The 26,142-nt window shown below is 43.4% G+C and overlaps 8 protein-coding genes across 8 annotated transcripts in view; all 8 read left to right on the top strand.

Moving 5' to 3' along the window:
* Positions 1-26,142, top strand: part of LOC310993089 (protocadherin gamma-C5-like) — a gene marked incomplete at its 5' end in the record, with an annotated part of 337,145 nt that overhangs the window by 176,806 nt on the left and 134,197 nt on the right. The window lies entirely within an intron of this gene.
* Positions 227-2,590, top strand: LOC310993108 (protocadherin gamma-A12-like; the record flags this gene model as incomplete). The annotated part of the gene is made up of 1 exon (XM_083981408.1): positions 227-2,590. The coding sequence occupies exon 1, from the start codon at positions 233-235 to the stop codon at positions 2,588-2,590; it is 2,358 nt and encodes a 785-aa protein (XP_083837534.1). The 5' UTR covers positions 227-232.
* Positions 3,982-6,411, top strand: LOC310992877 (protocadherin gamma-A10-like; the record flags this gene model as incomplete). Its single annotated transcript, XM_083981106.1, has 1 exon — positions 3,982-6,411. One exon carries the CDS (start codon positions 3,982-3,984, stop codon positions 6,409-6,411), a length of 2,430 nt encoding a protein of 809 aa, XP_083837232.1.
* LOC310992876 (uncharacterized protein) lies at positions 7,326-13,421 on the top strand (the record flags this gene model as incomplete). Its single annotated transcript, XM_083981105.1, has 3 exons — positions 7,326-9,743; positions 10,434-12,812; positions 13,401-13,421. 3 exons carry the CDS (start codon positions 7,326-7,328, stop codon positions 13,419-13,421), a joined length of 4,818 nt encoding a protein of 1,605 aa, XP_083837231.1.
* LOC310992875 (protocadherin gamma-A5-like) lies at positions 13,476-16,497 on the top strand (the record flags this gene model as incomplete). Its single annotated transcript, XM_083981104.1, has 2 exons — positions 13,476-15,887; positions 16,477-16,497. The coding sequence occupies 2 exons, from the start codon at positions 13,476-13,478 to the stop codon at positions 16,495-16,497; spliced, it is 2,433 nt and encodes an 810-aa protein (XP_083837230.1).
* Positions 16,552-18,978, top strand: LOC310992874 (protocadherin gamma-A5-like; the record flags this gene model as incomplete). Its single annotated transcript, XM_083981103.1, has 1 exon — positions 16,552-18,978. The coding sequence occupies one exon, from the start codon at positions 16,552-16,554 to the stop codon at positions 18,976-18,978; it is 2,427 nt and encodes an 808-aa protein (XP_083837229.1).
* On the top strand, positions 19,546-21,990 carry LOC310993095 (protocadherin gamma-A3-like; the record flags this gene model as incomplete). Its single annotated transcript, XM_083981365.1, has 1 exon — positions 19,546-21,990. The coding sequence occupies one exon, from the start codon at positions 19,546-19,548 to the stop codon at positions 21,988-21,990; it is 2,445 nt and encodes an 814-aa protein (XP_083837491.1).
* Positions 22,874-25,345, top strand: LOC310992873 (protocadherin gamma-A10-like; the record flags this gene model as incomplete). Its single annotated transcript, XM_083981102.1, has 1 exon — positions 22,874-25,345. The coding sequence occupies one exon, from the start codon at positions 22,874-22,876 to the stop codon at positions 25,343-25,345; it is 2,472 nt and encodes an 823-aa protein (XP_083837228.1).

Genomic DNA, 26,142 nt, shown 5'->3' with positions numbered 1-26,142 from the left:
CCCGGGCTGGATATCACGGAAAAGGAAACCTTTTGATTCTAGCGACTCTCTTTTTACTTATATGTGGAAATACCACATGTGGATATAGCTGAATTCTGATCCGAGGATTTTGTTTCTTTTTACACGACAAAAGGTCTTTTCGGACATGGCGTATCAGCAGCTACTCTGCAAATGGCGTTTCTATCTCGGACCTCAGTGGGTAATGGTTATTTTTTCACTTTGCTTATTAGATATGGTATCCGGCCAAATCCGGTACTCAATACCAGAGGAGATGAAGAAAGGCTCTCTTATTGGTAATGTAGCACAGGATCTCGGTTTGGATCTAAAGAGGCTCCGTTCTGGCCGGGCCCGCATTGTGACCGGAGAAAACATCCAGTACACCGAGCTGAAGACAGACAAAGGGATTCTAGTCGTGAATGAGAGAATTGACCGCGAGCAGCTTTGTGGAGAGGTCACACCGTGCAGCTTCAGCTTTGAAATAATTTTAGAAAATCCCATGGAGCTACACCACATAACGATTGAAGTGCTGGACGTGAATGATCATCCACCCGTATTTAAGAAGTCAGATATTATGTTAGACATTAGCGAATCTGCTAATGTTGGAGCAAGATTTGTGTTGGAGAGTGCAGAGGATCCTGATGTTGGCGTCAATGGCCTGCAAAATTATGTTTTAACCCCAAATGACAATTTTGTGTTAAAACAGCATCTAAATCCAGACGGGAGTAAATACGCAGAGATGGTCCTTCAGAAGCAGTTAGACAGAGAAGAGGTCCCCACTTTGTCTTTAAAGCTTATAGCAGTAGATGGTGGAAATCCGCAGAGGTCTGGCACCGTAAATATAAACATATTGGTTTTAGATGTCAATGACAATGCACCCGTTTTCAACCAGTCTGTTTATAAGGCCACGGTGATAGAAAACGCAGCAATAGGTACTTTTATCGTTACTGTAAATGCTACAGACTCAGATAGTGGATCAAATGGTCACATCACATATTCGATTTCAAACGTTAAAAGCAATGTGGCTGATTTGTTGTCGATTGATCAAGTATCTGGTGTATTGTCGGTTTCGGGCCCAATTGATTTTGAAAGAGATAAAAAATATGAGCTCAGAATTGATGCAAAGGATCAGGGAGGTTTAACAGATTCGAGTAAAGTAATAATTGAAGTAAGTGATGTGAATGATAACGCCCCTACTCTAAGCGTCATGTCATTCACCAGCCCCGTGTCAGAGGACTCACCTCCTGGTACAACTATCGGCATTATAAATGTAAAAGACCTGGATTCAGGTGATAATGGACAAGTCAATTGTAGAATAGAACAAAATGCACCTTTCAAGATAAAATCAAATTTAAGAAATTACTACACTTTGGTAACAGACACTGTGTTAGATCGTGAAACTGTATCAGACTATAACGTCACTGTAGTTGCGACAGATGCAGGCACGCCTCCGCTCTCAACTAAAAGAACCTTTCATTTAAAGGTTTCTGACGTGAACGATAATCCTCCAGTGTTTTCAGAGAGAGTTTACAACGCGTTTATTGCAGAGAACAACTCTCCAGGCGTTTCCCTTCTCACTGTTTGGGCAAAAGATCCTGATGAAAACCAAAATGCCAGAATTTCATATATTTTAGAGGATATGAATCTGGACGGATCTCCAGTTTCTCGCTCTGTATCAGTTAATGCAGAAAGCGGAGTGATACACGCAGTGCGCTCGTTTGATTATGAGCAAATTAAACAGTTAGTTTTCGTTGTCAAAGCTCAGGATGGGGGCTCTCCTCCACTCAGTAGTAATGTGACTGTAAAATTAATGATCCAGGACCAGAACGATAACCCTCCTCAGGTTCTCTACCCAGTCCAGACTGGCGGCTCTCTGGTGGCTGAAATGGTGCCTCGTTCAGCAGATGTGGGCTATCTGGTGACTAAAGTGGTGGCTGTTGATGTGGACTCTGGACAAAACGCCTGGCTCTCCTATAAATTGCAGAAAGCCACAGACAGGGCGCTGTTTGAAGTGGGCTTACAGAATGGAGAAATAAGAACTATCCGCCAGGTCACTGATAAAGATGCAGTCAAACAGAGACTGACTGTTATAGTGGAGGACAACGGACAGCCCTCTCGTTCAGCTACAGTCATTGTTAACGTGGCGGTGGCGGACAGCTTCCCTGAAGTGCTGTCGGAGTTCACTGACTTTCCCCACGACAAGGAGTACAATGACAACCTGACTTTTTACTTAGTGTTGGCTCTGGCTGTAGTTTCCTTCCTCTTCATCACGTGTTTAGTGGTGATTATATCAGTGAAAATCTACAGATGGAGACAGTCTCGCGTCATGTATCACTCCAATCTCCCTGTGATTCCATATTATCCACCACGTTACTCAGACACTTTGGGGACAGGGACTCTCCAGCACGTGTACAATTATGAGGTGTGCAGGACGACTGACTCCAGAAAGAGTGACTGTAAGTTCGGCAGAGCTGGTAGTCAGAACGTGCTGATAATGGACCCCAGCTCTACAGGGACGATGCAGCGGATACAGAATGAAAAGAGCATCCTGGATGAACCAGACTCTCCTCTAGAGGTGAGTTACATGCTGTAGATTTGGCTCTGTAGAAATATTTCCGTCTTATGGTGAGCTGTTACGCAACCGTGATTTCAGCACCACGGAGAGCGTCTCATCTTATATCATTATAAGAACGCTGCTTTTATATTGACAGTCTAAATACAACACCATCCTGGTTGGTTGGTTGGTTTACTTTATTAATCCCTCTGAAGGGAAATTGATGATCCTTGATGATCTGCTGTTTTATTTTGCCTCAGACATATTGATTTGAATCAGTTGCATTTTCCTTGATAGAAAGTGATAATTAGTTTGATTCCTCCAAGTGGGAGAAACCCACAATATAATGTGTATAGGAACTACTAAACTCCACTTGTGTTTACTTTAAAATGACAGCTGGGATGAAGTTCGAACTGTATGTCGTTGCAACGGCATAACCAATATGTTTACACAGCAGCAATTACAGACTACTAATCCGATTCTATTGAGTGGTTCACTTGCGTTATTGTTTAGTTTCATGTTAATTTTTCACACTTTTGGCTTTTACTTCTCATTTAATTGCATTAGAGATGCTTCTTGTTTCAGTACCACAGACAGCGACATCTCTTTCCCTCCTCTGCTACCATTGGGATCACCTATTTCTCTGACACAGTAATAATACAATTTCTATTGTTGGGCCGGTGCATATTCTCATTTTTCCAGGTCATAGTATTTCAAAGGAGGTTAAATCGAAAGCAACTGGACTTAGTTATTCGTCTAGGAAGACGTTTCACCTCTCATCCAAGAGGCTTCATCAGTGAACTGATGAAGCCTCTTGGATGAGAGGTGAAACGTCTTCCTTTGAAATACTATGACCTGGAAAAATGAGAATATGCACCGGCTTATTGCAGAATTGAACTGATGAAGCCTCTTGGATGAGAGGTGAAACGTCTTCCTAGACAAATAACTAAGTCCAGTTGCTTTCGATTTAACCTCCTTTGAAATTTCTATTGTTGTTTCAATTGTCCAACCTACTCAATATAACACAAATGCAGTAATATTACACATTTTACTCTACAGATTATATACTAAACAGACCTGCTTACTTGCAATAAGAGATAAAGAGTAAGGAGTTCAGGTTTTGGACTCTAAGTGACGCTGTTGGTCAGCTAAACGATTTCAGTGCTCACAGACAGCCTTCCCTTTCCCCTCCCTTTCTGTCTTTGCCATGACAGCGGAGATATTGTATGTTATGCGAGGGCAGAGCGTGGAGAAGCGTTTTAACATAGAAGAAGCGCGTTGCTCTCCAACAGCAATACACTTCTAAGGACTAAAGGCTCATTTTTTCTTTTTTGTGCGTGAGGACACATAATTCATCAGAGCTTATTGTTTCTGATATGGCAACCCAAGGCCGCATCGACCCTCGAAATGTAAGATGGCGATTATTTTGTATGTTACACTGGAAAGTGGGATATCTCATTTTGCTTCTTTCTGTGGGTGGAAGAGTGACTGGTCAGATTCGTTATTCTATCCCAGAAGAGATGAAAAAGGGCTCCATTATTGGCAATGTAGCTCAGGACCTCGGTCTGGATCCACAAAGGCTCCGTTCCGGCCGTGGCCGCATTGTCGGTGGGGAAAACGTCCAATACACCGAGCTGAAGACAGACAAAGGGATTCTTGCAGTGAACGAGAGAATAGACCGAGAGCAGCTCTGTGGAGATGTGACGCCGTGTAGCCTCAGCTTTGAACTGATTTTAGAAAATCCAATCGAACTCCATCGTGTCACTGTGGAAATTTTAGATATCAACGATAACGCCCCTTTCTTCCCAAATAAAGACGTACACTTTGAAATGAGCGAATCTGCTATGGTTGGAGCAAAATTCCCCCTCGAAAGCGCAGTTGACCCTGACGTGGGACAAAACGCGTTACAAAATTACATTCTGTCTCCGAACAATTATTTCATTCTGAAACAACATTCAAATCCAGACGGCAGTAAGTACGCTGAACTGGTGCTCCAAAAGCCATTAGACAGAGAGGAACACCCCAGTCTTCCTCTAAAGGTTATAGCAGTGGACGGCGGAAACCCTCAGAGGTCTGGTACTGTGAATATCAATATAGCCGTTTTAGATGCAAACGATAATGCACCTGTGTTCAACCAGTCTGTCTACAGGGCTGTGGTCGTTGAAAATTCGCCAAAGGGGACTTACATTATGACAGTAAATGCTACTGATGCTGACATTGGCACTAACGGAGAGGTAATTTTCAGTTTTTCAAAAATTAAAGGCAACAAGATTGATATTTTTACTATCGAAGAAAACACAGGTGTCATATCTGTTGCCGGACTTATTGACTACGAAAGAGAGAAAAAATATGAGCTCAGGTTAGAGGCAAGGGATCGAGGTGGTTTGATTGGGACCAGTAAAGTTATAATTGAGGTTATTGACGTTAACGACAATGCTCCGGTCATAAACATAATGTCATTTTCTAATGTCGTATCAGAAGATGCCCCTCTCGGCACAACAATAGCTGTTATTAATGTCAAAGACGCTGACTCGGAGAAAAATGGACAAATAAAATGTGCAATAGAGAAAACGCTTCCGTTTCAAATCCAGTCGTCGTTAACAAACTACTATAATTTAGTGGCTGATCAACACTTTGACAGAGAGACTACTTCTGAATATGACATAACAATAATAGCTACCGACTCCGGGTCTCCTCCCCTTTCTAGCTCTGTCACATTACAACTTAGGATCTCTGACGTCAATGACAACGGCCCGTTGTTCGATAAAAACTCATATTCTTCTTACGTGACAGAAAACAATTCCCCTGGAGTTTCCATCACAACTGTCACTGCGCGGGATTCTGACTGGAATCAAAACGCAAGAATTTCCTATTTCCTGGAAGACACACAGATAAGCGGCAATCCAGTCTCTAACTATGTGTCCATAAACTCTGAAACTGGGGTTTTACATGCTGTGCGGTCGTTTGATTATGAACAAATTAAAGAGCTTCAGCTGACTGTCAAAGCTCAGGATGGAGGCTCTCCTCCACTCAGTAGTAACGTGACTGTGAAATTACTGATCCAGGACCAGAACGACAACCCTCCTCAGGTTCTCTACCCAGTCCAGACTGGTGGCTCTCTGGTGGCTGAAATGGTGCCTCGTTCAGCAGATGTGGGCTATCTGGTGACTAAAGTGGTGGCTGTTGATGTGGACTCTGGACAAAATGCCTGGCTCTCCTATAAACTACAGAAAGCCACAGACAGGGCGCTGTTTGAAGTGGGCTTACAGAATGGAGAAATAAGAACTATCCGCCAAGTCACTGATAAAGATACAGTCAAACAGAGACTGACTGTTATAGTGGAGGACAACGGACAGCCCTCTCGTTCAGCTACAGTCATTGTTAACGTAGCGGTGGCGGACAGCTTCCCTGAAGTGCTGTCGGAGTTCACTGACTTTCCCCACGACAAGGAGTACAATGACAACCTGACTTTTTACTTAGTGTTGGCTCTGGCTGTAGTTTCCTTCCTCTTCATCACGTGTTTAGTGGTGATTATATCAGTGAAAATCTACAGATGGAGACAGTCTCGCATCCTGTATCACTCCAGTCTCCCTGTGATTCCATATTATCCACCACGTTACTCAGACACTTTGGGGACAGGGACTCTCCAGCACGTGTACAATTACGAGGTGTGCAGGACCACTGACTCCAGAAAGAGTGACATGAAATATATGCCACCAATGAGTCAAAGTTTGGTGAGTGTGGATGGAGCTGGGACTGATACAACACAGGTGGACAAGCAGATGTCAGGTTTAAGTTCCCAAGTGTCAACTTTGGTGAGTGATATGTGTTTAATTTTTCTTTCATCGATTTTCTCCTGAAGCATAATATGTGCGGTTGTCAGTCGCCTTTCAGTGTCGCTGTCCATGGTGCTGAAATGACCGATGAATACACTTTCAAGCAGCTTTACGACTTTAAGTTAGAGGCAGGGTATTCTTATTCTTTAACCTTATTACGAAACAGCATCATCACACCCACGTGAGAAATGTAAATTCACAGCAAGGCCTGTTTTGTTTTTCTTTTTTTAGGCCGAAGACTCAATTCACTTGTTCATCGGTTCATTTTTACACCGTAATTTGTGGGAGAGAGTAGAAATTACAATTTTTAATGCTTTGAAATATTATTCAAGTGTTAGCAAACCTATGTTGTATGAAAACGATTATAGATATACTATGTAGTGAAGAAAACTGAAAACAAAATAACAATAAAGGGTCTAGACATTTTCCTCTGGTTTCCCCTTTTCTACTCAGCCGAACTGAACTACTTTCAGTAGTTGAAATGTATTTCTGTTTCTATGCAAAACGGTCACCTTCTTATGTTTTGTAAACAAGGGGCTTTTGTGGAACAGAGCCTGGATAGACCAAACGCACAGGCTTCGATTTGCTCACATGCGGGGTTTGTTTAAAACATTGTAATGCGTATGTAGGCCTGAATATGACTTGAAAACAGCATTCAATTATTCCCCAATAATGTGCATACCCGATACACTACCGTGGATGGGCTCTGAGCGCCGCTGTTGATACATCACTGACTTACTATCGAAATAGGCAGTGCAGCGATCCACCCCTTTAACTCCATTTAGTGTTTTACTGCTTAGGAAGAAGACGACCTGGCTCGTCAAGGTTTTAAGCCTGAGTTTGTCTGCTGAAAATACAATCACCTCTTCATTTTATGGATTTACCTACAGACGCTTTGCTTTGAAAAGGATAACTGCGTCTGTATCTTTGGATTTGTGATGGCTTGTGTGTGGAAAGTCGCTCGAAGAGGCCGATGGCAGGCACTCGTTTTCATTCTTTGTCTTTTCAAGCTGAGCTCAGTGACTGGACAGGCTCGCTATTCCATACCGGAGGAGCAGGCAGAAGGATCTTTTGTCGGAAACATTGCTAGGGATTTGGGCCTGGATGTGGCGAGGCTCATATCAGGTAAAGCTCGTATTATTACGAAAGGAAGCCGACAGTATGTCGATTTAAACCGAGACAAAGGCAGCCTTGTTATTAAAGAGCGAATCGACCGAGAAGAGCTTTGTGGAAAGACGACGCCATGTAGCTTCAGTTTCGAGGTCATTTTGGAAAACCCAATACAGCTTTATCGGGTGACAGTGGAAGTAATCGACATTAATGATAACAGCCCACAGTTTGCAAAGGATGCAGTCAATTTGAAAATTGTTGAAAATGCTGCATCGGGGACTCGCTTCTCATTACAGAGTGCAGACGACCCTGATGTTGGTATTAATGATATTCAAAAATACACCCTTAAACCCTCAGATAATTTCAAATTAGAAGTACAGAGCCAACCGGATGGAGGCAGATTCATCGAAATGGTTTTACAAAACCCGTTAGACCACGAGAAAGAGGACGCTCACACACTCGTACTGGTTGCTTCAGATGGCGGCGAGCCACATAGATCAGGAACAGCGCGTATTCATATCACTGTGCTAGACGCCAACGACAATGCACCAGTGTGCAGCCAGCCTGTTTACAAAGCTGATGTCAAGGAGAATTCTCCTGAAGGAACAGTGGTAACCACTGTCAGTGCAAATGATGCTGATAAAGGACTCAATGGTGAAGTAACGTATTCTATTGCTCATGTTGCAAGAGAAGCGAAGCAGCTTTTTGATATAAATGATAAAACTGGGGAGATTAAAGTTACAGGTAAATTAGATTTTGAAAAATCCAGGACGTATCAGTTAAACGTGCAGGCTAGTGACCATGGGGGATATACAGATACGTGCAAAGTTATTATTCAAATCATTGATGAGAATGATAACGTCCCAACGATTCAGCTTATGTCATTTTCTAACTCGATATCCGAGGACTCACCCCCAGGTACAACTATAGCTGTAGTTAATGTGGATGACGAAGACTCTGAGGGTAACGGTGTTGTTAAGTGCTCCATTAACACTGACATACCTTTCAAAATCGAGTCTTCTTTAACTGGATATTATACCATTATAAGCGACAACGTCTTAGATAGAGAAAGTATCCCTGAGTATAACATCACCATAACTGTATCTGACCAAGGCTCTCCCCCTCTATCTAGCAGTAAAATCATGAATGTAAAAGTCAACGACGTGAATGACAGCCCACCCAAATTTGACAGATCAGAATATAGTCAGACTATCCCAGAGAACAACTCTCCTGGATTTTTCGTGTTTACTCTCAGTGCCACTGATGCAGACTGGGGACAAAATGCTCGAGTTTCTTACTTTCTTGAAGAGAAGGAGATTAATGGGGTAGCAGTTTCTTCTTTGGTGTCAGTAAATTCAGAAACAGGTGCTATCCATACAGTGAGGTCGTTTGATTATGAGCAAATCAAGTGGTTTGAATTTAATATAACTGCTCGAGATGCTGGATCCCCTCCTCTGAGCTCTGTGGCTACAGTTAAAATCCGGATCCAGGATCAGAATGACAACCCTCCTCAGGTTCTCTACCCAGTCCAGACTGGTGGCTCTCTGGTGGCTGAAATGGTGCCTCGTTCAGCAGATGTGGGCTATCTGGTGACTAAAGTGGTGGCTGTTGATGTGGACTCTGGACAAAATGCCTGGCTCTCCTATAAACTGCAGAAAGCCACAGACAGGGCGCTGTTTGAAGTGGGCTTACAGAATGGAGAAATAAGAACTATCCGCCAAGTCACTGATAAAGATGCAGTCAAACAGAGACTGACTGTTATAGTGGAGGACAACGGACAGCCCTCTCGTTCAGCTACAGTCATTGTTAACGTGGCGGTGGCGGACAGCTTCCCTGAAGTGCTGTCGGAGTTCACTGACTTTCCCCACGACAAGGAGTACAATGACAACCTGACTTTTTACTTAGTGTTGGCTCTGGCTGTAGTTTCCTTCCTCTTCATCACGTGTTTAGTGGTGATTATATCAGTGAAAATCTACAGATGGAGACAGTCTCGCATCCTGTATCACTCCAGTCTCCCTGTGATTCCATATTATCCTCCACGTTACTCAGACACTTTGGGGACAGGGACTCTCCAGCACGTGTACAATTACGAGGTGTGCAGGACGACTGACTCCAGAAAGAGTGACTGTAAGTTCGGCAGAGCTGGTAGTCAGAACGTGCTGATAATGGACCCCAGCTCTACAGGGACGATGCAGCGGATACAGAATGAAAAGAGCATCCTGGATGAACCAGACTCTCCTCTGGAGGTGAGTTTTTTTATGCATCGTTCATGACAACTTATTAGTGCATAAGCTGTGGAATAGATAACGCAGATTTTTTTTTCATGCCGTGCCTCAGTACCTGTTTAGTGGGCATTTTCAGCACCATGAGGTGTGGACAGCTCCTCTCAGAGTTGAGCCAGTTTTTGAGGCGAGGAGGAACTAATAACGAGTATGAACAGTTTTGTTGTGTAATTTTCTGACACTATTTTGAATTGTTGTCCTCATGGGTTTTTCTCTCATTCAAAAATATGCAGTGACTTTGTGAATTGAGCAAAAATCTTAACTTAATTTCTGCATCACTTCAACTTTTTCTGCCTTCTTTTCACTCATCTGCTCTAGGGAGGAATATTATCTTCTTGCTGTCTGACAGCACTTGTTATTTTCATGTTGGACTCTGAGGGCCGCTGTTGGTCTTCCAAGAATATGTTAAGCTTCTGAAATGAAGCTACACCTCCAGTCCTTCTTTTAGTATACCATGGAGAGCAGGACAAGTCGGTGCTCATTTCCATCGCTGATTTTTAGTCTGACGTTTTCCTTGTCACACCGTGGATTCTATACATTTGAGCAGGACGACTTTAAGGACTATTAGCCTGGCTGTTTGCGACATATTCAATGTGGAGTTGGACGAATTGATTCAGGAATATGGCTCTTATCAGCGGTGAACTCACCATTAAGTGGCAAGTACAGGCCCTCATCCTTGTTTTTCTCATTGAAGCGACGGTCAGCCAGATCCGCTACTCCGTCCCCGAGGAGATGAGGAAGGGCTCTTTTGTGGGAAATGTGGCTGAGGATTTAGGTATCGACGCTAAGAGACTGAAATCAGGCGGTGCCCGAATCGTTAACGGTGATAGCAGCGAGTATATTCAACTGGATGTAGACAAAGGGATTCTGGTGGTGGGGGAAAGAATAGATAGAGAGCTGCTCTGTGGGCAGACATCGCCCTGCAGCTTGAGTTTTGAAATGATTATGATGAATCCAATGCAACTACATAGCGTCGTAGTGGAAGTGTTGGATGTTAATGATAATGCTCCTGTCTTCCATGAGAAAGAAATGCACGTAGAAATTGTGGAATCGGCTCTTCCGGGGACCGACATATTACAAGTGAGTGCCACCGACCCTGATGTCGGCATTAACGCTCTAAGTGGCTATATGCTGCACCCAAAGACGCATTTCAGTATTAAGGTCCTGTCCAGCCCAAATGGTCATAAATATGCACAGGTGTATCTTTCTAATGCGTTAGATCGAGAGAAAGAAGAAAAACTACTTCTTACTCTGACTGCTGTGGACGGGGGTGAACCACAGAGATCGGGGACACTTAAAATACACGTCACCGTCAGGGACACGAATGACAACGCTCCAGTTTTTACACAATCAATTTTCAAGGCGTCTGTCAAAGAAAATGTTCCAAAGGGCACTTTAGTGGTGAGGTTGAGCGCAACAGATGCAGATGAAGGGATGAATGGACGTGTTACATACCACTTTAATCACATGCCGAGCAATGTTGCAGAACTATTTGTTCTGGATGAAAACAGCGGCGATTTGACTGTAAACGGTTTGATTGATTATGAAGAGAAAACAATTTATGAGATCGGAGTGCTGGCAAAGGATCAAGGGGGGCAGAGCACGTCAACCAATGTAATAATTGAAGTGGCAGATGTAAATGACAATGCACCTGTAATAACACTTACCTCCTTTTCTAACACCATCGCTGAGGATTCCCCCAGTGGGACTACAGTAGCCATCATAAATGTTAAAGATCTAGATTCAGGCAAAAATGGCAAAGTGGATTGTTCAGTTAGTGGAAATATCCCGTTCACAATCCATTCATCTCTAAAGAATTATTATACTCTAGTAACAAACGGTGTCCTGGACAGGGAGCGTCATCTCGATTATAATATTACTTTCACGGCTGTGGATGAAGGTAGCCCACAACTCTCAACTAATAAGACAATAACACTTCGAGTCTCTGACGTCAATGATAATGCCCCCGTGTTTGAGCAGAGTTATTACGAAGCTAATATCATGGAGAATAATTCTCCAGGATTGTCTGTGTTTTCTGTAAAAGCACGTGACTCTGACTCAGGGCAGAACGCACGAGTGTCTTACCTGCTTATCGACACTCAGTTAAATGGCAACCCTATATCCACTTACATATCTATTAATTCAGAAAATGGAGGCATACAGGCGGCTCGATCATTTGACTATGAGCAAATTAAAACTATAGACATTTTAGTAAAAGCTCAGGATGGAGGTTCCCCACCTCTAAGCAGCAATGCGACCGTTAAGTTAAATATTCAGGACCAGAACGACAACCCTCCTCAGGTTCTCTACCCAGTCCAGACTGGTGGCTCTCTGGTGGCTGAAATGGTGCCTCGTTCAGCAGATGTGGGCTATCTGGTGACTAAAGTGGTGGCTGTTGATGTGGACTCTGGACAAAATGCCTGGCTCTCCTATAAACTGCAGAAAGCCACAGACAGGGCGCTGTTTGAAGTGGGCTTACAGAATGGAGAAATAAGAACTATCCGCCAAGTCACTGATAAAGATGCAGTCAAACAGAGACTGGCTGTTATAGTGGAGGACAACGGACAGCCCTCTCGTTCAGCTACAGTCATTGTTAACGTGGCGGTGGCGGACAGCTTCCCTGAAGTGCTGTCGGAGTTCACTGACTTTCCCCACGACAAGGACTACAATGACAACCTGACTTTTTACTTAGTGTTGGCTCTGGCTGTAGTTTCCTTCCTCTTCATCATGTGTTTAGTGGTGATTATATCAGTGAAAATCTACAGATGGAGACAGTCTCGCATCCTGTATCACTCCAGTCTCCCTGTGATTCCATATTATCCACCACGTTACTCAGACACTTTGGGGACAGGGACTCTCCAGCACGTGTACAATTACGAGGTGTGCAGGACGACTGACTCCAGAAAGAGTGACTGTAAATTCGGCAGAGCTGGTAGTCAGAACGTGCTGATAATGGACCCCAGCTCTACAGGCACGATGCAGCGGATTCAGAATGAAAAGAGCATCCTGGATGAACCAGACTCTCCTCTGGAGGTGAGTTTTTTTATTCATAGTTCATGACAACTTATTAGTGCATAAACTGTGGAATTCATTTAAACGCTGATTGCGTTTTTTTCATTGCGTGCCTCAGTACCTTTTTAGTGGGCATTTTCAGCACCATGAGGTGTGGACAGCTCCTCTCAGAGTTGAGTCAGTTCTCCGAGGCGAGGATGAACTGATTGCGCGTACGAACAGTTTTGTGTAATTTTCTGACACTATTTTACCTTGTATGGGTTTTTCCCTCATTCGAAAATATGCACTGACTTTGTGAATTGAACAAAATATTTACTTAGATTCTGCATCACTTCAACTTTTCAATATTTTCTTCCTCCTGTACACTCATCTGCTCTTAAGAGAGGAATATTATCTGCTTGCTCTCTGACAGCACTTGTTATTTTCATGTTGGACTCTGAGTGCCGCTGTTGGTCTTCCAAGAATATGTTAAGCTTCTGAAATGAAGCTACACCTCCAGTCCTTCTTTTAGTATACCATGGAGAGCAGGACAGTCGGTGCTCATTTCCACCGCTGATTTTTAGTTTGACGTTTTCCTTGTCACACCGTGGTTTCTATACATTTGAGCAGGACGACTTTAAGGACTATTAGCCTTACTGTTTGCGACATACTTTAATGTGGAGTTGGACGAATTGATTCGGGAATATGGCTCTTTTCAGCAGTGAACTCACCATTAAATGGCAAGTACAGGCCCTCATCCTTGTTTTTCTCATTGAAGCGACGGTCAGCCAGATCCGCTACTCCGTCCCCGAGGAGATGAGGAAGGGCTCTTTTGTGGGAAATGTGGCTGAGGATTTAGGTATCGACGCTAAGAGACTGAAATCAGGCGGTGCCCGAATCGTTAACGGTGATAGCAGCGAGTATATTCGACTGGATGAAGACAAAGGGATTCTGGTGGTGGGGGAAAGAATAGATAGAGAGCAGCTCTGTGGGCAGACATCGCCCTGCAGCTTGAGTTTTGAAATGATTATGACGAATCCAATGCAACTACATAGCGTCGTAGTGGAAGTGTTGGATGTTAATGATAATGCTCCTGTGTTTCATGAGAAAGAAATACATGTAGAATTAGTAGAATCAGCTCTTCCAGGAACAGAAATATTACAAGACAGTGCCACCGACCCTGACGTCGGTATTAACGCTTTAAGTGGCTATTCATTACACCCAACAACGCATTTCAGTATTAAAGTCCTGTCCAGCCCAAATGGTCATAAATATGCACAGGTGTATCTTTCTAATGCGTTAGATCGAGAGAAAGACGAAAAGCTACTTCTTACTCTGACTGCTGTGGACGGGGGTGAACCACAGAGATCGGGGACACTTAAAATACACGTCACCGTCAGAGACACAAATGACAACGCTCCAGTTTTTACACAATCAATTTTCAAGGCGTCTGTTAAAGAAAATGTTCCAAAGGGCACTTTAGTGGTGAGGTTGAGCGCAACAGACGCAGATGAAGGGATGAACGGACGTGTTACATATCACCTAAATCGAAAATCTGGTAATGTTGCAGAACTATTTCTTCTGGATGAAAAAAGCGGCGATTTGACTGTAAACGGTTTGATCGATTATGAAGAGAATAAAATGTATGAGATCGGAGTGCTTGCAAAGGATCAAGGGGGGCAGAGCACATCAACAAATGTAATAGTTGAAGTCACAGACGTAAATGATAATGAACCTGTAATAACACTCACCTCCTTTTCTAACATAATCACTGAGGATTCCCCCAGTGGGACTACAGTAGCCATCATAAATGTTAAGGATCTAGATTCAGGCAAAAATGGCAAAGTGGATTGTGCAGTTAGTGGAAATATCCCGTTCACAATCCATTCATCTCTAAAGAATTATTATACTCTAGTAACAAACGGTGTCCTCGACAGGGAGCGTCATCCCGATTATAATATTACTTTCACGGCTGTGGATGAAGGTAGCCCACAACTCTCAACTAATAAGACAATAACACTTCGAGTCTCTGACGTCAATGATAATGCCCCCGTGTTTGAGCAGAGTTATTACGAAGCTAATATCATGGAGAATAATTCTCCAGGATTGTCTGTGTTTTCTGTAAAAGCACGTGACTCTGACTCAGGGCAGAACGCACGAGTGTCTTACCTGCTTATCGACACTCAGTTAAATGGCAACCCTATATCCACTTACATATCTATTAATTCAGAAAATGGAGGCATACAGGCGGTTCGATCATTTGACTATGAGCAAATTAAAACTATAGACATTTTAGTAAAAGCTCAGGATGGAGGTTCCCCACCTCTAAGCAGCAATGCGACCGTTAAGTTAAATATTCAGGACCAGAACGACAACCCTCCTCAGGTTCTCTACCCAGTCCAGACTGGTGGCTCTCTGGTGGCTGAAATGGTGCCTCGTTCAGCAGATGTGGGCTATCTGGTGACTAAAGTGGTGGCTGTTGATGTGGACTCTGGACAAAATGCCTGGCTCTCCTATAAACTGCAGAAAGCCACAGAAAGGGCGCTGTTTGAAGTGGGCTTACAGAACGGAGAAATAAGAACTATCCGCCAGGTCACTGATAAAGATGCAGTCAAACAGAGACTGACTGTTATAGTGGAGGACAACGGACAGCCCTCTCGTTCAGCTACAGTCATTGTTAACGTGGCGGTGGCGGACAGCTTCCCTGAAGTGCTGTCGGAGTTCACTGACTTTCCCCACGACAAGGAGTACAATGACAACCTGACCTTTTACCTAGTGTTGGCTCTGGCTGTAGTTTCCTTCCTCTTCATCACGTGTTTAGTGGTGATTATATCAGTGAAAATCTACAGATGGAGACAGTCTCGCATCCTGTATCACTCCAGTCTCCCTGTGATTCCATATTATCCACCACGTTACTCAGACACTTTGGGGACAGGGACTCTCCAGCACGTGTACAATTACGAGGTGTGCAGGACCACTGACTCCAGAAAGAGTGACTGTAAATTCGGCAGAGCTGGTAGTCAGAACGTGCTGATAATGGACCCCAGCTCTACAGGGACGATGCAGCGGATACAGAATGAAAAGAGCATCCTGGATGAACCAGACTCTCCTCTGGAGGTGAGTTTTTTTTATTCATAGTTCATCACAACTTATTAGTGCATAAGCTGTGGAATTCATTTAAACGCGGATGGCGTTTTTTTCATTGCGTGCCTCAGTACCTTTTTAGTGGGCATTTTCAGCACCATGAGGTGTGGACAGCTCCTCTCAGAGTTGAGTCAGTTCTCCGAGGCGAGGATGAACTGATTGCGCGTACGAACAGTTTTGTGTAATTTTCTGACACTATTTTACGTTGTATGGGTTTTTCCCTCATTCGAAAATATGCACTGATTTTGTGAATTGAACAAAATATTTACTTAGATTCTGCATCACTTCAACTTTTCAATATTTTCTTCCTCCTGTACACTCATCTGCTCTTAAGAGAGGAATATTATCTGCTTGCTCTCTGACAGCACTTGTTATTTTCATGTTGGACTCTGAGGGCCGCTGTTGGTCTTCCAAGAACAGGTTAAGCTTCTGAAATGAAGCTACACCTCCAGTCCTTCTTTTAGTATACCATGGAGAGCAGGACAGTCGGTGCTCATTTCCACCGCTGATTTTTAGTTTGACGTTTACGTTGTCACACCGTGGATTCTATACATTTGAGCAGGACGACTTTAAGGACTATTAGCCTTGCTCTTTGCGACATACTTTAATGTGGAGTTGGACGAATTGATTCGCGAACATGGCTCTTATCAGCAGCGAAATCACCGTCAAATGGCAAGTACAGGCCCTCATCCTTGTTTTTCTCATTGAAGCGACGGTCAGCCAGATCCGCTACTCCGTCCCCGAGGAGATGAGGAAGGGCTCTTTTGTGGGAAATGTTGCGGAGGATTTGGGTATCGACGCTAAGAGACTGAAATCAGGCGGTGCCCGAATCGTTAACGGTGATAGCAGCGAGTATATTCGACTGGATGTAGACAAAGGGATTCTGGTGGTGGGGGAAAGAATAGATAGAGAGCAGCTCTGTGGGCAGACATCGCCCTGCAGCTTGAGTTTTGAAATGATTATGATGAATCCAATGCAACTACATAGCGTCGTAGTGGAAGTGTTGGATGTTAATGATAATGCTCCTGTGTTTCGCGAGAAAGAAATGTATGTAGAAATAGTAGAATCAGCTCTTCCGGGGACCGACTTATTACAAGTGAGTGCAACAGACACAGATGTAGGCATTAACGCTTTAAGTGGCTATACGCTGCACCCAAAAACGCATTTCAGTATTAAGGTCCTGTCCAGCCCAAATGGTCATAAATATGCACAGGTGTATCTGTCTAATGCGCTAGATCGAGAGAAAGAAAATAAGCTGCTTCTCACTCTGACTGCTGTGGACGGGGGTGAACCACAGAGATCGGGGACACTTAAAATACACGTCACCGTCAGAGACACGAATGACAACGCTCCAGTTTTTACACAATCAATTTTCAAGGCGTCTGTCAGAGAAAATGTTCCAAAGAGCACTTTAGTGGTGAGGTTGAGCGCAACAGACGCAGATGAAGGGATGAACGGACGTGTTACATATCACCTAAATCACATGTCAAGCGATGTTGCAGAACTATTTGTTCTGGATGAAAACAACGGCGATTTAACTGTAAACGGTTTGATTGATTATGAAGAGAATAAAATGTATGAGATCGGAGTGCTGGCAAAGGATCAAGGGGGACAGAGCACGTTAACAAATGTAATAATTGAAGTGACAGATGTAAATGACAATGCACCTGTAATAACACTAACCTCCTTTTCTAACATAATCACTGAGGATTCCCCGAGTGGGACTACAGTAGCCATCATAAATGTTAAGGATCTAGATTCAGGCAAAAATGGCAAAGTGGATTGTTCAGTTAGTGGAAATATCCCGTTCACAATACATTCATCTCTAAAGAATTATTATACTCTAGTAACAAACGGTGTCCTCGACAGGGAGCGTCATCCCGATTATAATATTACTTTCACGGCTGTGGATGAAGGTAGCCCACAACTCTCAACTAATAAGACAATAACACTTCGAGTCTCTGACGTCAATGATAATGCCCCCGTGTTTGAGCAGAGTTATTACGAAGCTAATATCATGGAAAATAATTCTCCAGGATTGTCTGTGTTTTCTGTAAAAGCACGTGACTCTGACTCAGGGCAGAACGCACGAGTGTCTTACCTGCTTATCGACACTCAGCTAAATGGTAACCCTATATCCACTTACATATCTATTAATTCAGAAAATGGAGTCATACAGGCGGTTCGATCATTTGACTATGAGCAAATTAAAACTATAGACATTTTAGTAAAAGCTCAGGATGGAGGTTCACCACCCCTCAGCAGCAATGCGACCGTTAAGTTAAATATTCAGGACCAGAACGACAACCCTCCTCAGGTTCTCTACCCAGTCCAGACTGGTGGCTCTCTGGTGGCTGAAATGGTGCCTCGTTCAGCAGATGTGGGCTATCTGGTGACTAAAGTGGTGGCTGTTGATGTGGACTCTGGACAAAACGCCTGGCTCTCCTATAAACTGCAGAAAGCCACAGACAGGGCGCTGTTTGAAGTGGGCTTACAGAATGGAGAAATAAGAACTATCCGCCAGGTCACTGATAAAGATGCAGTCAAACAGAGACTGACTGTCATAGTGGAAGACAACGGACAGCCCTCTCGTTCAGCTACAGTCATTGTTAACGTGGCGGTGGCGGACAGCTTCCCTGAAGTGCTGTCGGAGTTCACTGACTTTCCCCACGACAAGGAGTACAATGACAACCTGACTTTTTACTTAGTGTTGGCTCTGGCTGTAGTTTCCTTCCTCTTCATCACGTGTTTAGTGGTGATTATATCAGTGAAAATCTACAGATGGAGACAGTCTCGCATCCTGTATCACTCCAGTCTCCCTGTGATTCCATATTATCCACCACGTTACTCAGACACTTTGGGGACAGGGACTCTCCAGCACGTGTACAATTACGAGGTGTGCAGGACGACTGACTCCAGAAAGAGTGACTGTAAGTTCGGCAGAGCTGGTAGTCAGAACGTGCTGATAATGGACCCCAGCTCTACAGGGACGATGCAGCGGATACAGAATGAAAAGAGCATCTTGGATGAACCAGACTCTCCTCTAGAGGTGAGAGGACTTTGACATATTGATTTTAACCCATAATTACATGTCTTTTCTCTTTTTGAGATCCTATTTTTGTGTGGGTGCCCCTTGGGCTAATACATTTTGTCACTGATGAGGCATTTTCAGAACCAGAATTGATGGACAGCTCCCCTGGCTGAACGATAGCCTCGCTCATCATTCTTAATTGAGATGTGATGAAAAATGTTCGTTTTATGTGTTATGTTAATCAGAACTGTGTGTTTTAGTTATAATGAACAACGTCACCTCTTCTACACCTCACAGCTTAGCATGGGGGTTTAGTTTCAACCTCTCTGTTCTGCCTGTGTTCCTGGTATTCATACTTTGGACAGTAAGGGACGCTGTTGGTCAATGAAACAATATTCAGGGTGGATTCAGTGGAGGCCGAGCCCTCATTTTCCCTTTTATATATAAGTGAAGACAATCAGAGCTTCAAGAGCAGGAGTACGATCACACATTCATTCGGAACAAGGACTTCAAAATCAAAGGATTACTTGATACGACTGTCTTTGCTTTTTGTGGATTTTGAATACCAGGTCATTGCTTTTGTCTTTTCTAATTTACGCGATGGCGTTTGAAAATTCTCGACCTTCGTTCATAAAATGGCGTTTGTATTGGAGCTCAGTATGGCCGTTTCTGCTGTTCCTGTTGTCTCTCAGTCACATCGTGTCGGGCCAAATCAGGTATACAATTTCCGAGGAGCTGAAAAAGGGTTCCCTTATTGGTAATGTGGCTCAGGACCTAGGTTTGGATGTGCAAAGGCTTCGTTCTGGCCGCGCTCGTATCGTGACCGGACAGAACATCCAGTACACCGAGCTGAAAACAGACAAAGGCATTTTAGTAGTGAACGAGAGAATAGACCGTGAGCAGCTTTGTGGAGACGTAACACCATGTAGCTTCACCTTTGAGGTAATTTTAGAAAATCCTATGGAGTTGCATCGAATTACCGTAGAGATAACTGACATAAATGACAATTCTCCGACATTCAGAAAGGATGCAATTAAGTTTGAAATAAGCGAAATAGCTACATTGGGCTCGCGCTTTTTATTAGCCAGTGCCGAAGACGCAGATGTGGGGAGTAATGGTCTGCAGAAATACATATTAACTACCAATGACATATTTAGTCTGAAGCAACACTCAAGTCCAGATGGTAGAAAATATGCCGAGATGATCTTACAAAAACCATTAGACAGGGAAAGCGAACCAAGGATATCACTGAAGCTCATTGCTGTTGACGGGGGAACTCCACATAGATCTGGTACAGTAAATATTGATATCACAGTGCTCGATGCTAATGATAATCCTCCCATTTTTAACCAGTCTCTGTACAGAGCCACTGTCTCGGAGAACGCAGCAAAAGGCACCTATATCACGACAGTGAATGCAAGTGATGCAGACAGTGGATCAAACGGTCTCGTCACATACAGATTTTCAAACATGAAAGAGCAGCTGTCTGATATATTTAATTTAGACGAAATTACAGGAGTCATAACACTTGTAGGGCAAGTAGATTATGAAAAAGAAAAGAAACATGAAATTATGATCGAAGCAATGGACCAAGGAGGTCTAACAGATTCAAGTAAGGTGCTGATTGAGATCGTAGACGTCAATGATAATGCACCTATCATAAATGTGATGTCGTTCTCCAGCCCCGTGGCCGAGGATTCTGCCCCAGGAACCACAGTTGCAATTATTAATGTGGTTGACGCAGACTCAGAGCAAAATGGTCAGATTACTTGTACGACGGACAGCAGCCTCCCATTTAAAATAAAATCCACATTAACTAATTACTATGCTTTAGTAACAGACTCTTCTTTTGATAGAGAAGTTGTGCCAGAGTATAATATTACTGTAAGAGCTGCCGATTCAGGTTCGCCGTCTTTATCAACCACAACAGTATTACGTTTAAAAATATCTGATGTGAATGACAATGCCCCAGTATTTGATGAAGCAATTTACGTCGCTCACGTGACAGAAAACAATTCCCCAGGAATGCCCATATTTTCCATAAAAGCACGTGACAGCGACTGGAATCAAAACGCAAGAATTTCGTACTTTGTTGAAGAAACACAGATGAATGGTAGTCCAATCTCGTCTTACGTCTCCATAAACAGCGAAACTGGGGCTATTAATGCAATACGTTCATTTGATTTTGAGCAGATTAAAGAGCTTCAGCTAGTAGTCAAAGCTCAGGATGGAGGCTCTCCTCCACTCAGTAGTAATGTGACTGTGAAAATCCTGATCCAGGACCAGAACGACAACCCTCCTCAGGTTCTCTACCCAGTCCAGACTGGTGGCTCTCTGGTGGCTGAAATGGTGCCTCGTTCAGCAGATGTGGGCTATCTGGTGACTAAAGTGGTGGCTGTTGATGTGGACTCTGGACAAAATGCCTGGCTCTCCTATAAACTGCAGAAAGCCACAGACAGGGCGCTGTTTGAAGTGGGCTTACAGAATGGAGAAATAAGAACTATCCGCCAGGTCACTGATAAAGATGCAGTCAAACAGAGACTGACTGTTATAGTGGAGGACAACGGACAGCCCTCTCGTTCAGCTACAGTCATTGTTAACGTGGCGGTGGCGGACAGCTTCCCTGAAGTGCTGTCGGAGTTCACTGACTTTCCCCACGACAAGGAGTACAATGACAACCTGACTTTTTACTTAGTGTTGGCTCTGGCTGTAGTTTCCTTCCTCTTCATCACGTGTTTAGTGGTGATTATATCAGTGAAAATCTACAGATGGAGACAGTCTCGCATCCTGTATCACTCCAGTCTCCCTGTGATTCCCTATTATCCACCACGTTACTCAGACACTTTGGGGACAGGGACTCTCCAGCACGTGTACAATTACGAGGTGTGCAGGACGACTGACTCCAGAAAGAGTGACTGTAAGTTCGGCAGAGCTGGTAGTCAGAACGTGTTGATAATGGACCCCAGCTCTACAGGGACGATGCAGCGGATACAGAATGAAAAGAGCATCCTGGATGAACCAGACTCTCCTCTAGAGGTCAGTTAATAATGTAGCTTTCTGTTTGTGCCGTTATTTTTCTTTCGATGTTTACTCAGGGAACATGCCTGCCTTTTCAGCACCACGGACAGCACCCCACCCCACTTAGCCTGACTGGATAAGATGCTTCTGTATTTACTTTCAGAATTAAATGACACTGGCTGCTATTTTCAGACAGTGATCTGACATTACACTTGTATATTAGTTTTACTTTTTGTGTATCGTGTTACAGGAGCATTGCTTGTATTTTGCATCAGAGTTATTAAGCTTTATACGGACAATTAATCCCTCATACAATCACACCGCTCTGGAGGTTTCCCTCTTATACTGCATTAATATGTTTGTATTAGTTGTTGTTGTTGTTGTTGTTGTTGTTGTTGTTGTTGTTGTTGTTGTTGTTGTTGTTGTTGTTGTTGTTGTTTGTTTGTTTTTTGACGGCTCCGTATTAGACATATTTGGTTTATGAATTGCTGGCTCTGATTTTGGTTCGTTTATGTGTGGAGTGTGTGGTCTCGGTTTACATGGAAGCTAAATTAAAATGTTTATAATTTTAATTGTAAAAATATAATACTGTATATTGGTTTTGCCCTTCTGCCTATGGCTGGGTTGTTCCCTCTGTTTGGACTCTAAGGGACGCTGTTGATCAGGAAAACTGAGTGTTGCTGCGGCAGTGATAGGGAAGAGAAGACGAGGTGACGAAAACACAGTCATCATAAAAGGGGACGTTCGACTGAGATGCAGTCGCGCCGAGACAGCCTTTTTTATTTCATAATGATCGAACAGTTCTGCTTCATAGAAATGCAGCATTTTTGAACTGGATTGTCATTTGAGTCTGTATGTGTGGCTGAAGGATTTTATTCATTGTTACTTCAAGGATTATACTTTTAACGACATGGGGATCCGGCAGCACCGATGCAGAAAATGGCAGTTGTGTTGGACAGTGGCGTGGCAGCTGTTCATTTTTGACTTCATGATTGCCACCACCAACGGCCAGATCCGTTATTCGATTCCAGAGGAAATGAAGAAAGGCTCTCTGATCGGTAATGTAGCACAAGATCTAGGTTTAGGTCTGAAGAGGCTCCGTTCTGGTAGGGCCCGCATCGTGACGGGAGAGACTAACCAGTACACGGAACTGAAAACAGACAAAGGGATATTAGTTGTGAATGAGAGAATAGATCGCGAAGAGCTCTGTGGAGACGTAACACCGTGCAGCTTCAGCTTTGAAATCATTTTGGAAAATCCTATTGAACTGCACAGGGTAACGGTAGAAATACTAGACGTGAATGATCATGCGCCGACTTTCAAAAATAATGTAATTAATCTGGAAATTAGCGAATCTGCTACAGTAGGATCACATTTCGATTTAGAAAGCGCGTATGATCCCGATGCTGGAACCCACGGTTTGCAAAACTATGTCTTATCCCCTAATGATAATTTCGTTCTGAAGCAGCAGTCCAACGCAGGTGGAGTCAGATTTGCTGTAATTATATTGCAGAAACCATTAGACAGAGAGTTGAAACCACACCTCTCTTTAAAACTGATAGCAGTAGACGGAGGAACTCCTCATCGATCTGGTACAGTAAATATCGAGATCACTGTTCTCGACGTTAATGACAACCCTCCTGTATTTAATCAGTCACTGTACACTGCCACAGTGACAGAAAATGCTGCCATAGGCACCTATATAACGACTGTGAACGCAACAGATCCCGACAGTGGGTCTAATGGCTTGGTTACATATACGTTGTCTAATGTAAATGGAAAATCGGGGGAAATATTTCAAATTGACAGTTTCTCTGGCAAAATAACTGTTGCTAAATTTATTGATTTCGAAAAAGACAGAAAATACGAAATAAGAGTAATTGCAAAAGACCAGGGTGGCCTAAGTGATGCAACCAAAGTTGTCATTGAGGTCACTGACATAAATGATAATGCACCGCTTATAAATATAATGTCATTCACCAGCCCTGTTTCAGAGGACGCCCCACCAGGTACGACGATAGCTGTTTTTAATGTTAAGGATGCTGACTCTGAAAGAAACGGCCAGATAACCTGCTCAGTAGATTCTAATCTCCCCTTCAAAATCCAGTCCTCTTTGACTAATTATTACAATTTGTTGTCAGAGGTACCCTTTGATCGTGAGTCCAAACCAGAATACAATATTACCATAACTGCGACCGATTCAGGCTCACCTCCACTTTTTACTAAAGCAGCTTTACACCTAAAAATATCTGATGTAAATGACAATTCCCCAGTCTTTACTAAACCAGGTTATACTGCCTATATTGTTGAAAATAATGCCCCTGGGTTGTCAATATTCAGTGTGAGCGCACAGGACTCAGACTGGAATCAAAACGCCAGACTTGCGTACTTTCTGGATGACACACAAGTCAGTGGCAATCCAATTTCTTCTTATGTGTCCATACACTCTGAAACTGGGGTTATACATGCAGTTCGCTCATTTGATTATGAACAGATCAAGAATCTTGTATTCACAGTCAAAGCTCAGGATGGAGGCTCTCCTCCACTCAGTAGTAATGTGACAGTAAAAATACTGATCCAGGACCAGAACGACAACCCTCCTCAGGTTCTCTACCCAGTCCAGACTGGTGGCTCTCTGGTGGCTGAAATGGTGCCTCGTTCAGCAGATGTGGGCTATCTGGTGACTAAAGTGGTGGCTGTTGATGTGGACTCTGGACAAAATGCCTGGCTCTCCTATAAACTGCAGAAAGCCACAGACAGGGCGCTGTTTGAAGTGGGCTTACAGAATGGAGAAATAAGAACTATCCGCCAAGTCACTGATAAAGATGCAGTCAAACAAAGACTGACTGTCATAGTGGAGGACAACGGACAGCCCTCTCGTTCAGCTACAGTCATTGTTAACGTGGCGGTGGCGGACAGCTTCCCTGAAGTGCTGTCGGAGTTCACTGACTTTCCCCACGACAAGGAGTACAATGACAACCTGACTTTTTACTTAGTGTTGGCTCTGGCTGTAGTTTCCTTCCTCTTCATCACGTGTTTAGTGGTGATTATATCAGTAAAAATCTACAGATGGAGACAGTCTCGCATCCTGTATCACTCCAATCTCCCTGTGATTCCATATTATCCACCACGTTACTCAGACACTTTGGGGACAGGGACTCTCCAGCACGTGTACAATTACGAGGTGTGCAGGACGACTGACTCCAGAAAGAGTGACTGTAAGTTCGGCGGAGCTGGTAGTCAGAACGTGCTGATAATGGACCCCAGCTCTACAGGGACGATGCAGCGGATACAGAATGAAAAGAGCATCCTGGATGAACCAGACTCTCCTCTGGAGGTTAGAAATATTTACCCTTTCGTTATGTCTGAGTTGCCTTTTTAAATGTCTTTGTCGTCAAGAATTTAATTCCAACACACCAGACAGCAGAAGCCAGTGAGTTTTACAGAACTAATTATGTTAGCCACATTGCAAGGATATGTGTTTATTTAAAAGCCTTTAATGTCCCCCTCTCAATGATTTTTTGCTAAATATTGATTCTTGTTAATCACATTGATGACGGTATTCTAGATGAATGTGGATTTTTACGGCCCTGCTTATTCTTATACCTTTCGTTTCACAACAAACATTGTTTACAGTTTTTGTCCAGCGTGACTGGTATCATGTATAGTAAATACTTAATTAAAGAGACCAGAGCTTCGAAATATATACGAAAATATGTTATTTTCCCCGAGTTCAGTACCGCGGCCAGCGCCTCAGTCTCCCTCACTTCATGGTCAGATTTTTTGTTGCCTGAGGACAAGTAATTATTAGGTGTGTGTGTGTGTGTTGTGTGTGTCTGTCTGTGTGTGCGTGTGCGTGTGCGTGTGGGTCTGTATCTCTGTGTGTGTCTGTGTGTAGTGGGTGGGGGGGTGGGGGGCAGAGACAGAGAGAGAAAGTGAGGTGAAAGCATATTTTACAACATTAACACAGGCTGAGTTTCTCTTCCTCATGTGGTTCACCGCCTTGGCTCATCTTAAAATGAAATAAATAAAAAGAAATTCAGAGCAAAGGCAAAACAAATATGTTGTCATGCTAAATGACCAAATTATAGATTTTTGATTTATACAATTCTATAACATTACAAATTATTGTGAGTGCAGCATGCTGTAATTCAGCATGGTGAACTCTTAGGGCCGCTG

The sequence above is a fragment of the Trachurus trachurus genome (assembly GCF_905171665.1).
Source record: "Trachurus trachurus genome assembly, chromosome: 10".
NCBI classification, from domain to species: domain Eukaryota; kingdom Metazoa; phylum Chordata; class Actinopteri; order Carangiformes; family Carangidae; genus Trachurus; species Trachurus trachurus.
Note: the sequence above shows the minus strand (reverse complement) of the source record. Positions and strands in the feature narration are given on the sequence as shown.